Here is a 15,927-nt window from a genome sequence, read left to right as displayed (position 1 = left end):
TCTGGAATGCACTGCCTGAGAGTGTGGTGGAGGCAGATTCAATGAAGGCCTTCAAAACAGAATTGGATCATTAACTGAAGAGAAAAAAATTTGCAGTGCTACAGGGAAAAGGCAGGGGACTGGGACTAGGTGAGTTGCTCTTACATGTAGCCAACATGGATACGATGGGCCAAATGGCCTGTTTCTGTGTTGTAACCATTCTGTGATTCCATGATTTCAGGATAAACTTTTTAATGCAGTGAGTGGTTGGATCGAGGAATGCACTTCATGACAAGGGGATGGTAGCATAGTGGAAATGTTACTGGGCCAGTAATCCAGAGGCCCAGACTAATCCTCCAGAAACATAAGTTCAAATCCCACCACAGCAGCTGGGGGAATTTGAATTCAATTAATTAATACATCTGGAAAAAAATGCTAGTCTCGTTAATAATGATCATGAAACTACTGGATTGTTATAAAAACTCATTTAGTTCACGAAGACCCTTCAGGGAAAGAAATCTGCTATCTTGACCTAGTCTGGCCTATATGTGGCTCCTGACCTACAGCAATGTGACTGACTCTTAACTGCCCTCTGAAATGGCCTAGCAAGCCACTCAGTTGAATCAAATTGCTGCAGAAAAAACAAATGAAAATAAAATTGGATGGACCACCCGGCATCGACCTAGGCACTGTAAACGAAATAGACACACCCTTCCCAATCGACCCTGTATATGTGTCCTCACTAAATCTGGGGATTTGTGCCAAAACTGGGACAGCTGTCCCACAGACTGGTCAAGCAACAGCCAGCCATAGTCATATTCGCCTAATCATACCTAACAGCCAATGTCCCAAACTCGTCCATCACTGGCAGGACAGACTAACCAGAGGTGGCAGCACAGTGATATACAGTCAGGAGGGAGTGGTCCTGAGAGTCCTCAACATTGACTCTGGACCCCACAAAGTCTCTTGGTAACAGATCAAACACGATGAGGAAACCTCCTGCCAATTGCCACCCTCCCTCAGTTGATAAACACCACTTGGAAGAAGCACTGAGGGTAGCAAGGGCACAGAATGTACTCTGGATGGGGGACTTCAGTGTCCATCATCAGGTGTGTCTTGGTAGCACCATTACTGACCAAGCTGGCCACGTCCTGAAGGACATATCTGCCAGACTGGGTCTGCAGCAAGTGGTGGCAGAAGCAAAACGAGGGGAAAACTTACTTGACCTTGTCCTCACCAATCTACCTTTCACAGATGCAACTGTCCATAACTGTATTGGTAGAACTGACCACCACACAGTCTTTGTGGAGACTAAATCCCATCTTCACACTGAGGACACCCTTCATCGTGCTGTGTGGCACTCTCATTATGCTAAAAGAGATAGACTCAGAACAGATGTAGCAGCTCAAAACTGGGCACCTAGGAGGCACTGTGGGCCATCAACAGCAGCAGAATTGTTTTCAATCACAATCTGTAACCTCATGGCCGAACATATCCCTCACTCTACTATTGCCAGCAAGTGAGGGGACCAACCCTGGTTTAATGAGGAGTGTAGGAGGGCATGCCAGGAGCAGCACCAGGGATACCTAAAAATGAGCTGCCAACTTGGTGAAGCTACAACACAGGACTACGTGCATGCTAAACAGCAGAAGCAGCATGCTATAGACAGAGCTGAGCGATCCCGCTACCAATGAATCAGATCAAAGCTCTGCAGTTCTGCCACATCCAGTCATGAATGGTGATGGACAATTACACAACTAACTGGAGGAGGAGGCTCCACAAATATCCCCATCCTCGATGATGGGGGAGTCCAGCATGTCAATGCAAAAGACAAGGCTGAAGCATTTGCAACCATCTTCAGCCAGAAGTGCTGAGTGGCTGATCCATCTTGGTCTCCTCCTGAAATCCCCAGCTTCACAGGTGCCCGTCTTCAGCCAATTCGATTCACTCCACATGACATCAAGAAATGACTGAAGGCACTGGTTATAGAAAAGTCAGGTACTGAAGATTTGTGCTCCAGAACTGGCCATCTCCTTAGCCAAGCTGTTCGAGTACAGCTGCAAAACAAGCATCTACTCAACAATGTGAAAAATTGTCCAAGTATTCTTGTCGATAAAAAGCAGGACAAATCCAATCTGGCCGATCAGTCTACTCTTCATCATCAGCAAAGTGATGGATGGTATTGCCAGCAGTACTATAAAGCAGCACTTATTCAGCAACAACCTGCTCACCGATGCTCAGTTTGGGTCAGCTAGGGCCACTCAGCTTCAGACCTCATTACAGCCTTGGTCCAAACATGGACAAAAGAGCTGAATTCCAGAAGGGAGGTGAGAGTGATTGCCCTTGACACCAAGGCAGCATTTGACCCAGTGGCATTAAGGGGCCCTAGAAAAATTGAAGTAAATGGGAATTGGGGGAAAACTCTCCACTGGTTGAAGCCATACCTAGCAGAAAGGAAGATGGTTGTGGTTGTTGGGGACCAATCATCTCAGCCCCGTGACATCGCTCCAGGAATTCCTCCAGGTAGTGTCCCAAGCCCAAACATATTCAGCTGCTTCGTCAATGACTTTCCCCCAACATCAAGTCAGAAGTGGGGATGTTCATGGATGATTGCAGTGTTCAGTACCATTCGCAACTCCTCAAATATTGAAGCAGTCCTTGCCTGCATGCAACAAGACCTGGACAACATTCAGGCTTGGGCTGATAAGTGGCAAGTGACATTCGCGCCACACAAGTGCCAGACAATGACCATCGCCAAGAAGAGGCAATCTAACCATTTTCCCTTGATTTTCAATGGCATTACCATCGCTAAATCACCTACAATCAACTGGAGATGACTATTGACCAGAAATTTAACTGGACCAGTCACATAAATGTTGTGGCTACAACAGCAGGTCAGAGGCTGGGAATTCTGCAGCATGTAACTTGCCTTCTGACTCTTCAATGCCTGTTCACCATCTACAAGGCACAAGTCAGGATTGTGATGAAATACTCTCCACTTGCCTGGATGAGTGTAGATCCAACAACACTCCAGAAGCTCGACATCATCCAAGACAAAGCAGCCTGCTAGATCAGGACTCCATCCATCACCTTAAACAGTCACTCCCTTCACCATCTGCACACAGTGGCAGTAGTGTGTACCATCTCCAAGATGCACTGCAGCAACTCGTCAAGGCTCCTTTGACTGCACCTTCCAAAGCCACGAACTCTACCCTCTAGAAGGGCAAGGGCAGCGATTCAAGAAGGCAGCTCACTACCACCTTCTCAAGGGCAAAAAGGGATGAGCAATAAATGGTGGCTTTGCCAGTGATGCTCACATCCCAAGAAAGAATAAAGAAGTGTGGTGAAGACAGATTCAATCACGGCTTTCAAAAGGGAATTCGATAATTATCTGATGAGAAAAGATTTGCAGGGGTATGGGGAAAAGGCAATGGAGTGGGACTTGCTGAGTTGCTCTTGCATAGAGCCAAAATGGACACGATGGGCTGAATTGCCTCCTTCTGTGGCTGTTATGAGTACTGTCTCCTCCATAGTTCGAAGTTTTTTTTATTATATACACAACAATCTCCAGTTGTATGTGAATTTTGGCTGCCATTCCCCAAGCTCATTACTTTTTGTTACTTTTCAGCACCACCAGTCAACCCCCCCCGACCCCCAACAACTCAGTCATCTCTGGCCCTTCTCCACTGTCTTCTCCTCTTCCCAACATCCAATAACGCCACTTTTCATTTACTGCCTCAGGCACTTTGAACCACCCCACCACCACCCCACCACCACCACCACCCCCCAGCGCAATCCCTACCCAAACTCCTCACTACCCCTCTGTCTTTCTACACTTCTAACACGTTTTTCCAAGATTGCATTCCCCTTGGATAAATCCACAGGTACCCTTTGTGTCTTCCTTGGTTTTCTCCAAAGGGACGATGGCCTCTTTCTGAGCAGCAACCCAACCTGCTCTATTCTCTTCTCCACGGCTAAGGGGGCAAACTCACCAACCCCTTCTCATCCCACTCACACTATCCACTTCTGTCGCCTTGCATTCTGTGAGCAGATCAATTAATCACCACCCTCTTCACATTTCCTTCCAAAATGTCTGTTTACTTGCAGACAAAGTCCTTCCAGCCATGACCTTAGTATGGACAATATGGCGTCCTGCCATCACTCATTTGCAATGTTCATTTTTTACCGCTAAAACCTAAAAGCCCCACCTTTTGACCCTCTTGCAGCAAGGGACCAGCAGCGGGTCAGGAATCCAACAGTTCAAGGAGCGGGTTATTCTGTGAGTTTTTAACTCAGTCATAGCATCAGCATCTTGCTTCTGGGGGTTTCCTGAACAACTGGAGTGGGCAGGTGTGACAACGCCCTGATATTTAAAGAATGGTTCCAATGCAGAACGATGAAGAGAAAGAGAGCAAGCATAATGATGACGACTCAATATGGGAAGGCTACCCCCTCCCTTCAGTTCTCTGAGACATCCCCGGAGCGGCTGTAAGGGCGCACAGAAAAACACTGTTCCAAGCAGATGGGAAGCCTCTGAAATGAAGCCTCTCAAATTCACTGAGGAAGTCAGCAGCAGGAGTTTGGTATCTCACAGTTGGACACAGTGCTGCAAGAGATTTAATAACTTCATAAGGGCAGGAAAGGTGAGTGGCACCCCACATTCTAGTGCCAACACCCGCTCTCTGACTACCCCAACATTCTCCTGCACAACACTCCTCAGACCAACACACCTTGCAGCTTCATGCATTCCTCTCTCATGAGGCACCTCTTTACATCCCACCTGAACAACCAACATTGAAACTCATCTTCATATTATTGCCATCTCACAGCCATCCCTCACTGTCACTCTCCGCAAATGTTGTCATCCCGTCCACTCAAAACATTGTCAAAACATTTTTCACACTCATAACTCTCTGGTTTCTCTTCTTGCAGCAGAAATCACAGAACTCCAGGGAGAGGTGGAGAGGTAGAGAGGTAGAGAGCTAAGGCATCCCCCCCAACCCCCCTGACCATTGTGCAGAAAGAGGCCATGGAGATCAGCAGAGTGGTGAAGTGCATGGCCATTGGAGACGAAGATATGGGGGGTCTCCCAGAAACTTGGTGGCAGAACTAGATATTATACAGTCACAAGGTACAATCATTCATGTTGAACTGTTGCCACCATGAACTGAAATAAGATCATCTGCACAATAATGACTTTGAAAGTGCTCTTTCCCTTTGTCAGTTCTACTTCATGTCTGCCATCTCACACAGGTCCTTCAAGCTGGTATGGTAGGAGGCTGAGGAGTCCTTAGCAGAGGTGTCACACTCTGAGGAAGCACTGTCACTCTATTTATGTGTACTCTCCATCAGTTCAGATACACAAACTTCGGTGAGGCCTCCAAGGCAGGTGACTAAGGTAGTGGACAGGGGAATGTCTATGGATGTTACTTTATATCAACTTCCGAAGGTCCCCTCTAAGAGTTGTTAGCTAAAGTTGAAGCTCATGGAATTAAAGGCAAATTATTAACCTGGTTAGGAAATTGGCTGAGCAGAAGGTGATAGAGAGTAAGGAAAATAGCCAGGTACTCTAATTGGCAGCATGTGATTTGTGGTGTGCCACAAGGATCTGTTTTGGGCCCTCAAATATTCATTGTATTCATTAATGCTTTAGATGATGGGATAGAAAGCCACATATTCAAATTTGTCAATGATGCAAAGGTAGGTGGTATTGCAAGCAGTAGAGATGGAAGCATAAAATTACAAAGAGATATTGATAGATTAAGTGAACAGACAAAACTGTGGCAAATGGATTTCAATGTAGGCAAATGTGAGGACATCCACTTTTAACCTAAAAAGGATAGACCAGGGCATTTTCTAAATGCTGAAAATCTAGAAACAGTGGCAGTTCAAAGAGATTTGTGGGTCCAGATACACAGATCATTAAAATGTCAGGAACAGGTAGAGAAAATAATCAAAAAGGAATGGAATGCTGGCCTTTCTATCTGGAGGATGAGAATGCAAGGGGTAGAAGCATTCAACTATGCAAAGCCCTGGTTATACCACATTTGGAGTACTCTGAGCAATTCTGGCTACCAAACCTTAGGAAGGATATATTGGCCTTGGAGCGAATGCAGTGTAGATTTACTAGAATGATACCTGAACTCTAAGGGTTAAGCTGCGAGGAGAGATAAAACAAACTAAGGTTGTATTCCCTGAAACTTAGAAGGTTAAGGGGTGATCTTATCAAAGTTTTCAAGATATTAATGGTAACAGATAGGGTAGATTGGGAGAAGCTATTTCCACTTGTTGTAGAGCCTAGGACTGGACGGTATAGTCAAAATAGAGCCAGACCTTTCAAGCAAAGGGTGATAGAGGTTTGGAACTCTCTTCCACAAATGGCAATAGATGTTCGATCAAGTATTAATTTTAAAACTGAGATTGATAGATTTTTGTTGGCCAAATGTATTGAGAGATAAAGAGCAAAGGTGGGTATATGGAGTTAAGTTGCAGATCAGCCATGGTCACATTGAATGACAGAACAAACTCGAGGGGCTAAGTGGTCTACTCCTACTCCTGTGTTCCCACTTTGTCACATGGTGAGCCGCATGTCACAAGTGAGCAAGAGCTGAAGATAGAGACAGCAGTGGAGAGTCCCGCTTGGAGGGTGCAGGATGCTCAGAGCTCTGCTCAATTGGATACAGAGCTCTGTGTTTATCCCCTCTGTCCTATGGAGGGACAGGTAGCTGAGGAGAAGGCAGCTGATTCTGCTCCTGCTGGTGTTGCCGCTGCTGGTATTGATTCTCTTGTTCCTCATCAAAGGTTCAAGGTAGACTGCATAAGCTGCTTCTATGCTGCAGTGAAGGCTGACAGCAGGGAAGTGCAGATCAAAGAAAACACAAACAAGGTAGCAGAAATGACTTCCAAAATGTTGGAAACTACCTTTAAAGCAGTGAAAGTACTCTCCCAGAACAAGTGCTGTGAGTAAAAGCCTTTCTCCTAGGCAGGAAGCAGCTGTTCTGGTTCAGTATCTAAAGGCATTGCAATTTCATAGCCCACCAATCCCCAATATGCTTTCATAAATAAAAGCAAAATACTGTAAATGCTGGAAATCTGAAATAAAAACGGAAAGTGCTGGTAATACACAGCAGGTCTGGCAGCATCTGTGGAGAGAGAAGCAGAGTTAACGTTTCAGGTCTATGACCGTTCATCAGAACTTGTCTCACTACTCACTACAAACTGGCCCACTCTGCTCTCGCCTTATCAACACTGCCGAGTTTCAGACAGCTCCGGAAACCCATGTGCTGGCACTTGAAGCCAGAATGCAGGGTTAAATCTGCTTTCAATTGCCTTTTGCGCGCAGGTTAAATGCAAATGTAAGTGGGAATATGCCAGCTTTCTGACACACTGGTATTTCTTTGATGTTTTAAACCCTCGCACACTATGGGCTAGCTTTTACCGGGCCCCTGATGTCGGGCTCTGTGGCAGGGGCGGGAGGTGCTGGAAGATGGTTCCGGTAGAGGCCCGCCATGGAGCTCGACACCAGGAGGCCCAGCCCGATCCTCTCGGCGGTAGCAAGGCTCCGTGGTGGCCTCCCCCCGCCCCCGCTGCTGGGTGACACAACAATTTCAATAAGTAAATCAATAAAATGAATAAATTGAAATACACTCACCTCCAATCTTCCGGGCCCCCTGTGATCTTCAGTGCGACGGCCGGCACTCCCTCGCTTTCACTTCCCCGTCTGGGGAAAGCCGGTGTGACACTGGTGGGGGGGGGGGGGGGGGGGAGGGGGGAATGCATGGGGGAGTTAAGATTTTTAGTGCAGGGGTGGGGGGCGAAACAGGCTCAAATAAATGTAATGAGTGTAGGGGGATGATGGGAAGGGGTGAACTTTAAACTGTGTACAGTCTGGGGGGGGAAGTCAGATTTCAAAGGGAAGTGTTGGGGGAGGGAAGGGCAAATAGTTAATGTAATTGTTATTGGGGGTGGGAAGGGGCATTACAATTTTATTTGGTAGATTTTGGGGGGGATATGACTTTCAAGATTCAAATTGACCAGCAGGGCTGGCCGCACTTTAAAAACACCGCCACCAGCAAGTTCCCCTCCAAGTTGTACACCATCATGACTTGGAAATATATCTCTGTTCCTTCACTGTCGCTGGATCAAAATCTTGGAACTCCCTCCCAAACAGCTCAGTGGGTTTACCTGCACCAGATGGACTGAAGTGGTTCAACTCACCACCACCTTCTCAAGGGCAATTAGGGATAGGCAAGAAATGCTGGCCTTGCCAATGATGCCCACATCCCATGAAAGAATAAAAAAATTATGTTGGAATCGCTTAACAGAGAGCTTAATAAAGCCTGCAGGACTGCATTGTGCTTTAATTATATAAAATCTTCGATGCAAAAATGGTATCCCATTTATAAAAACAAGAACACTTCCATATAGCACCTTTGACATAGGAAAATGTCCCATAGCACCTCACAGACATACAATTGAAGAAAGAAGGTGATATTAGGAGGGGTAGGTCAAAGAGGTAGGTTTTAAGCAGGGTCTTAAAGATGGCGAGGAAGACGAGGTGAGTTTAGTGAGGGAAATCTAGAACATGGGACCAACATAGCTGAAGGCATGGCATCAATGGTAGTGTGAAGAGTAAGTGGGGATAGACAAAAAGATTGGCTGAAGACTGGCATCTTTGATGCTGGGGACCTCAGGAGGAGGCCAAGATGGATCATCCACTCAGCACTTCTGGATGAAGATGGTTGCGAATGCTTCAGCCTTTACTTTTGCACTGATCTGCTGGGCTCCTCGATCATTGAGAATGTGGATATTTGTGGAACTTCCTCCTCCTGTTAGTTGTTTAATTGTCCACCACCATTCATAACTGGATGTGGCAGGACTGCAGAGCTTTAATCTGATCCATTGGTTCTGGGATTGCTTAGCTCTGGCTATTGCATGCTGCTTTTGCTGTTGGCATGCAAGAAGTCCTGTGTTGTAGCTTCACTGGGTTGACACCTCATTTTGAGGTATTCCTGGTGCAGCTCCTGGCACGCTGTCCTGCACTCCTCATTAAACCAGGGTTGATCCCCTGGCTTGATGGTAATGGTAGAGTGAAGGATATGACAGGCCATGAGGTTACAGGTTGTGTTTGAATTCTGATGGTCCACAGCACCTCATGGATGTCCAGTTTTGAGCTGTCAGATCTGTTCTGAATCTATCCCATTTAGCACGGTGGTGGTGCCATACAACACGAAAATAATACTCACAATGACCACAAAATACCAAAGAGAATTAGTGCAGAGTAGGGTGACGTCAAGGTCTGCAAAAGTCTCCTCCAAATTGCTAAAATTAAGTTTAAAAATCTGTTGCTCCCTGATTGCACTTCATAGCTTCTGAATTGAAAAGATGAAAATCAACTTTCAGTCATATTTGGAATAAATTAACTGATCTTTTATGGTATTTCTCACAGAAAGCCTAAAAAGAAGGAAATTCTTGCATTCATCAAGTGCTTTCACAACCTCACTATGTCACAAGGCGCTTTATAACCCATGAAGTATTTTTGAAGTGTAGTTACTTTTCGAATGTAATCTGTGATCTGTAGCATGGATGTGCGAAGATTAGTGATAGGTCAGAAGATTGGGAAACTTTTAGAAACCAGAAAAGAATGGCTAAGAAAAGGGGAATAAATTAAAGAACGAGAGTAAACTAGCAAGAAATATAAAAACTGACAATAAAAGCTTCTATAAATATATAAAAAGGAAAAGTAGTTAAAGTAAGCTTCGGTCCCTTAGAGGATGAGACTGGGGAATTACTAATGGGAAACAAGATAATGGCAGAGCCTTTGAACAAGTATTTTGTTTTTGTCTTCACATTAGAAGACACAAAAAGCATCCCAAGAATAGCAGAAAATCAAGAGGCAAAAGGGAGAGAGGAACTTAAAACAATCACAATCACTAGAAAAAAATTACTAGAAAAACTATGGGACTAAAGACTGACAAGTCTCTTGAACCTGATGATTTGCATCCTAGGGTCTTAAAAGAAGTGGCTACAGAGATAGTGGATTGGTTATAATCTTCCAAAATTCCCTAGATTCTGGAAAGGTCTCAGTGGATTGGAAAACCACAAATGTAACACCTCTATTCAAGAAAGGAGGGAGGCAGAAAGCAGGAAACTGTAGACCAGTTAGCCTAACATGTAATTGGGAAAATGCTGGAATCTATTATAAAGGAAGTAGTCGTAGGATATTTAGAAAATAGAATACAATCAGGCAGAGTCAACATGGCTTTATGGAAATCATGTTTGACAAATTTATTAGACTTCTTTGAGGATGTAGCAAGCAGGGTGGATAAAGGGAAACCAATAGATGTAGTATAATTGGATTTCCAAAAGGCTTTTGATAAGGTGCCACATAAAAGTTTACCATACAAGAGCTCATGGTGTTGGGGGTAATATATTGGCATGGATAAAGGATTGGCTAACTGAGAATTGGGATAATTGGGGCAGAAAAGTGGCAGATGGAATTTTATACAGAGAAGTGTGAGGTGAGGCATTTTGGCAGAAGGGACAAAGTGAGGCAATATAAAGTTAATGGCGCTGTTTTAAAGAGTGTGCATGAACAGAGAGATCCGAGATTGCATGTGTATCAATCTTTGAAAGTGGCAGGACATATTGAGAGTACGGTTAGCAAAGCATATGTGATCTTGGGCTTCATAAATAGAGGCAGAGTACAAAAGCAGGAAAGTTATGCTGAACCTTTATAAAGCTCTGGTTAAGCCCTAACAAGAGTATTGCATCCAGTTCTGGTCACCACACTTTAGGAAGGATATGAGGGTCCTTGAGAGGGTACAAAGGAGATTTACCAAAATGGTTCCAGGGATGGAGGATTTTAGTTACAAAGTTAGGTTGAAAAGCTGGGGTTATTCTCCATGGAGCAAAGGAGATTGAGGAGAGATTTGATAGAGGGGTACAAGAATATGACAGACTTAGGATAAGTTAGGCAAGGAAAACTGTTCCCATTAACTAATAGTGCAAGGACTAAGGGATGCAGATTGAAGGTTTTGGGCAAGAACTTTTTTACGCAGCGAGTGGTAATGACCTGGAACTCATTGTCTATGCATCCATCACCCTCGTGGGCAATCAATAATTTCAAAAGGAAATTGGAAGGGTACTTGAAGGAAATAAAATTTGCAGGGCTACTGGGATCGGGCGGGGGAGTGGGACTGACTGGAATTCTCCAAGGAGAACTGTCATGGACTCAATGGACTCCCTGGAATTCTCCAAGTAGAACTGTCATGGACTCAATGGGCTGAATGGCCTCCTTCTATGTCACATATGACTCTGACCTATGTGCAATTTTCAGGTTGGCAAACTGTAACTGGGGAAGTTCCACAGGGAGCAGTGATGGGGCCTCAACTATTTACAATCTATATTAATATTATTATTAATTAGGCTATTTATAATGGGGGACTTTAATTATCCAAACATAGACTGGGATAATAGTAATGTAAAGGACAATGAGGGGCAAGAGTACCTACAATATGTTCAGAAATATTTTCTACAGTAGTATATTGCTAGTCTAACGAGAAAGGAGGCACTGCTACACCTGATTCTTGGGAATGAGGTGGGCCAAGTGGATCAAATATCAGCAGGAAATCATTGAGGGGACAGTGATCATTGTATCATAAGGTTAGGATAACTATGGAAAAGGACAAAGAACAATCCAGAGTAAGAATAATTAACTGGGGGAAAGCCAACTTAAATGGACTAAGAATGGAGCTGGAGTGAATAAATTTGAGTCAAAGGTTGGCAGGAAAAACGATAGCTGAACAATGGGCTACCTTCAAAGAAGAGATAGTACAGGCACATTCAATGTATGTTCCCTTGAAGGGGAAAGGTAAAGCAAACAAATCCAGAGCTCCCTGGATGACAAAAGAAGTAGAGATTAAGATAAAGAAGAAAAAGTATGCTTCTGACAAATGCCAAGTAGAAAATACCATTGAGAACCAGGCTGAATATAAAAGATCCAGAGGGGAAGTGAAAAAGCAAATAAGAGAAGATAAGAGAGAGTTTATCTTAAAAGAGACTGGCAGCTAACATTAAAGGGAATCCCAAAGTTTTCTATAGGCATATAAATAGTAAAAGGGTGGTAAAAGGAGGACTTGGGCCGATTAGGGACCATAAAGGGGATTTATGTATGGAAGTAGAGGGCATAGCTGAGGTATTAAATGAATACTTTGTATCTGGCTTTACCAAGGAAGAAAATGCAACCCAGACAATGGTGAAAGAAGAGGTAATTCAGACACTAGAAGGGTTTAAAATTGATAAGGAGGACATATTAGATAGGCTGTCTGTACTTAAAGTGGATAAAGCATCAGGACCGGAAGAGATCCAAGGATACTAAGGGAAGTGAGGGTGGAAGTCACGGAGGCACTGGCCATAATTTTTCAGTCTTCTTTAGACTCAGCGGTGGTGCTAGAGGCCTGGAGAATTGCAAACGTTACACCCTTGTTCAAAAATGGGTGTAAAGATAAGCCCAGCAACTGCAGGCCAGTCAGTTTAACTTCAGTGGTGGGGGAACTTCTAGAAAGAATAATTCAGGACAAAATAAATAGTCATATGGACAAATGCAGGTGAATTAAAGCAAGCCAGCATGGATTTCTTCAGGAAAAATCATGTTTAACTAACTTGCTGGAGTTTTTGAGGAGGTAACAAAGAGGGTTGATGAGGGCAATGCAGTTGATGTGGTTACAGTGCCACACAACAGACTTATGAGCAAAGTTATAGCTCATGGCTGAGTGACAGGAAACAGAGAGTTGTAGTTAATGGCTGTTTTTCGGGCTGGAGGAAGTCTGTAGTGCAATTCCCCAGGGATCAGTGTTGGAACCCTTGCTTTTCCTGATATCTATTAATGACCTAGACCTTGGTGCACAGGGCACAATTTTAAAGTTTGTGGATGATACAAAACTTGGAAGCATTGTGAACTGTGAGGAGGATAGTGTAGAACTGCAAAAGGACATAGACATGTTAATGAGATGGGCAGACAGGTGGCAGATGAAGTTCAATGCAGAGAAATGTGAAATGATTCATTTTGGTAAGAAGAACATGGAGAGACAATATAAAACAATGGGTACAATTCTAAAGTGGGTGCAGGAGCAGAGACACCTGGGTGTATATGTGTATAAGTCATTGAAGGTGGCAGGACAGGTTGAGAGAGCAGTTAATAAAGCATACAGTATCCTGTGCTTTATTAATAGGGGCATAGAGTACAAGAGCAAGGAGGTTATGTTGAACTAGTTCAGCCTCAGCTGGAGTATTCTGGGCACCACACTTTAGGAAAGACGTGAAGGGCATTGGAGAGAGTACAGAAAAGATTCACGAGAATGATTCCTGGGATGAGGAACTTCAGTTATGAAGATAGATTGGAGAAGTTGGGACTGTTTTCCATGGAGATGAGAAGGCTAAGAGGGGATTTGATAGAGGTATTTAAAATCATGAGGGGTCTGGACAGAGTAGATAGGGGAAACTGTTTCCACTAGTGAAAAGATCGAGAATGAGAGGGCACAGATTTAAAGTAATAGGTGAGAGAAGCAAAAGTGACATGAGGAAAAGCTTTTTCACGCAGCGAGTGGTTAAGGTCTGGAATGCGGTGCCTGAGAGTGTGGTGGAGGCAGATTCAAATGAAGCATTCAAAAGGGAATTAGACAGTTATATGAAAAGGAAGAATGTGCAGGTTACGGGGAGAATGCGAGGGAATGGCACTAGGTGAACTGCTCATTTGGAGAGCTGGTGCAGACACGATGGGCCGAATGGCCTCCTTCTGCACTGTAACGATTCTGTGATTCTGTGATGTTTTGGATGAAGGGATTGGGTGTATTGTAGCCAAATTTGCAGATGACAGAAAGATGGGTGGGACAGCAAGTTGTGAGGAGGACACAAAATGTCTCCAAAGAGATATTGATAGGTTACGTGAGTGGGCAACAATGCGGCAGATGAAGTATGATGTGGGAAAATGTGAGGTTGTACACTTTGGCAGGAATAGAAAAGCAGAATATTATTTACATGGAGAGAAACTGCAGAATGTTACAGTGCAGAGGGATCTGGGTGTTTTCGTACATGAATGACAAAAAATTAGCATGCAGGTACAGCAAGTAATTTGGAAGGCAAATGGAATGTTGACATTATTGTAAGGGGCCTGGAAGTATAGAAGTAGGGATGTTTTACGACAAGGGCGGCGCAGTGGTTAGCACTGCAGCCTCACAGCTCCAGCGACCCGGGTTCGATTCTGGGTACTGCCTGTGCGGAGTTTACAAGTTCTCCCTGTGTCTGTGTGGGTTTTCGCCGGGTGCTCCGGTTTCCTCCCACATCCAAAGACCTTGCAAGTGATAGGTAAATTGGCCGTTGTAAATTACCCCTAGTGTAGGGAGGTGATAGGGAATATGGGATTACTGTAGGGTTAGTATAAATGGGTGGTACTTGGTCGGCACAGACTTGGTGGGCCGAAGGGCCTGTTTCAGTGCTGTATCTCTAAATAAAATAAATAAAACTTTACAGGGCATTAGCAAGATCACATCCAGAGTACTGTATACAGTTTTGGTCTCCTTCCTTAAGGAGGGATATACTTTCATTGGAAGCAGTTCAGAGAAGGTTTACTAGACTGATTCCTGGGTGAAGGGGTTGTCTTATGAGGAAAGGTTGAGCAGGTTGGGCCGATACTCATTGGAGTTTAGAAGAATGAGAGGTGATTTTATTGAAATATCTAAGATTCTGAGGGGGCTTGACAGGATAGATGCTGAGAGGATGTTTCCTCTCGTGGGGGAATCTAGAACTGGTGGCACAGTTTCAAAATAAAGGGTCTCCCATTTCAGACAGGGATGAGGAAGAATTTCTTCTCTCAGACAGTCATTAATCTTTGGAATTCTCTTCCCCAGAGAGCAGTGGAGGCTGGGCCATTGAATATCTTCAAGGCTGAGTTAGACAGAGTTTTGATCTTTATGGGGTGGGGCGGGGCGGGGGGGGAACGGGGAACAAGAAAGTGGAACTAAGGCCACAATCGCATCAGCCATCATCTTATTGAATGGTGGAGCAGACTCGAGGCTGTAAATGGCTCACTCCTGCTCCTATTTCTTATTGTCTTATGTGATATTTTACATGGTCCCACTCAGAGATAAAAAATCACAGCACAATGGAGGGAGAGTGTGGGAAGGCAGAAACCAGCACTTTAAAGCCAGTGAACTTAAGAAAAGGCTTTGTTGTTTCAGTTCAGTTATACAGTTTCCAGTCTTCCAAAAGATCTAAGCGAGGGGCAGCTAAGAAGGCTGAACTGTCTCTTAATCAATTTCTGATTTTTCATTTCTAAATCCACAGAGTCGCAACTCCTTATGGTGGTTTTGACAAAGCTTCCAAAATTATGAGTTTCAAGTTACCAAAGCTGGATTTTGCATTACTGGAACCAGAGCTCAGGCTGCCAGTCTTCCAAGACGGTACTGCTGGTCGGCCAAGCTTCAACAGAACTGCGCAAGGTTGGACATCTAACAACGTTGCAATGGTATTTGATGATCTGCCTTTGGAAGGAACCATTCCTGAAACAGATGACCTCTAAAATATTCTTGTGCTTTTGATTATACCGATAAGGCATTTCTCTTTCAGTACACGTAGATAATGTGCTTAGTGCTTCAACCTACTATAGTTATCATTCATACCAAACAAAATGATAGTCCAAAGCATTTTCATACAGTATGTATAGAAATGTAATCTATTGCCTAATGTATCGATTATTAGTCAGGCCCTGAATTTCCTCGCACTTTTTCTTGTTACGCCAGCGTAATTTTGCCAGCAATGTGCGGAAACCCCATTTATGTGCATAAATGCTGTTTCCGCTGCACCTCTGGCAAAAGATTAAGTAGTGCAGCAGCAGAAAATGCAAGGAAATTCTGGACCCAATTTTTAATCAAATATAAAAAGCCTAATATA

General features: G+C 44.1%; 1 protein-coding gene across 1 annotated transcript in view; it reads left to right on the top strand.

The window, feature by feature from the left end:
- myoz2b (myozenin 2b) overlaps window positions 1-15,556 on the top strand; it is a 52,317-nt gene extending 36,761 nt beyond the window's left edge. Inside the window, exon 4 of the mRNA XM_068017465.1 lies at window positions 15,322-15,556. Within this exon, the coding sequence (XP_067873566.1) occupies window positions 15,322-15,556 (235 nt within the window). The remainder of the gene's footprint in view (window positions 1-15,321) is intronic.
- Window positions 15,557-15,927: the final 371 nt, after the last annotated feature.

This window comes from Heterodontus francisci, chromosome 1, assembly GCF_036365525.1.
Source record: "Heterodontus francisci isolate sHetFra1 chromosome 1, sHetFra1.hap1, whole genome shotgun sequence".
NCBI classification, from domain to species: domain Eukaryota; kingdom Metazoa; phylum Chordata; class Chondrichthyes; order Heterodontiformes; family Heterodontidae; genus Heterodontus; species Heterodontus francisci.
The sequence above is the reverse complement of the archived record's forward strand: the minus strand, read 5'-3'. Positions and strand labels throughout refer to the sequence as shown.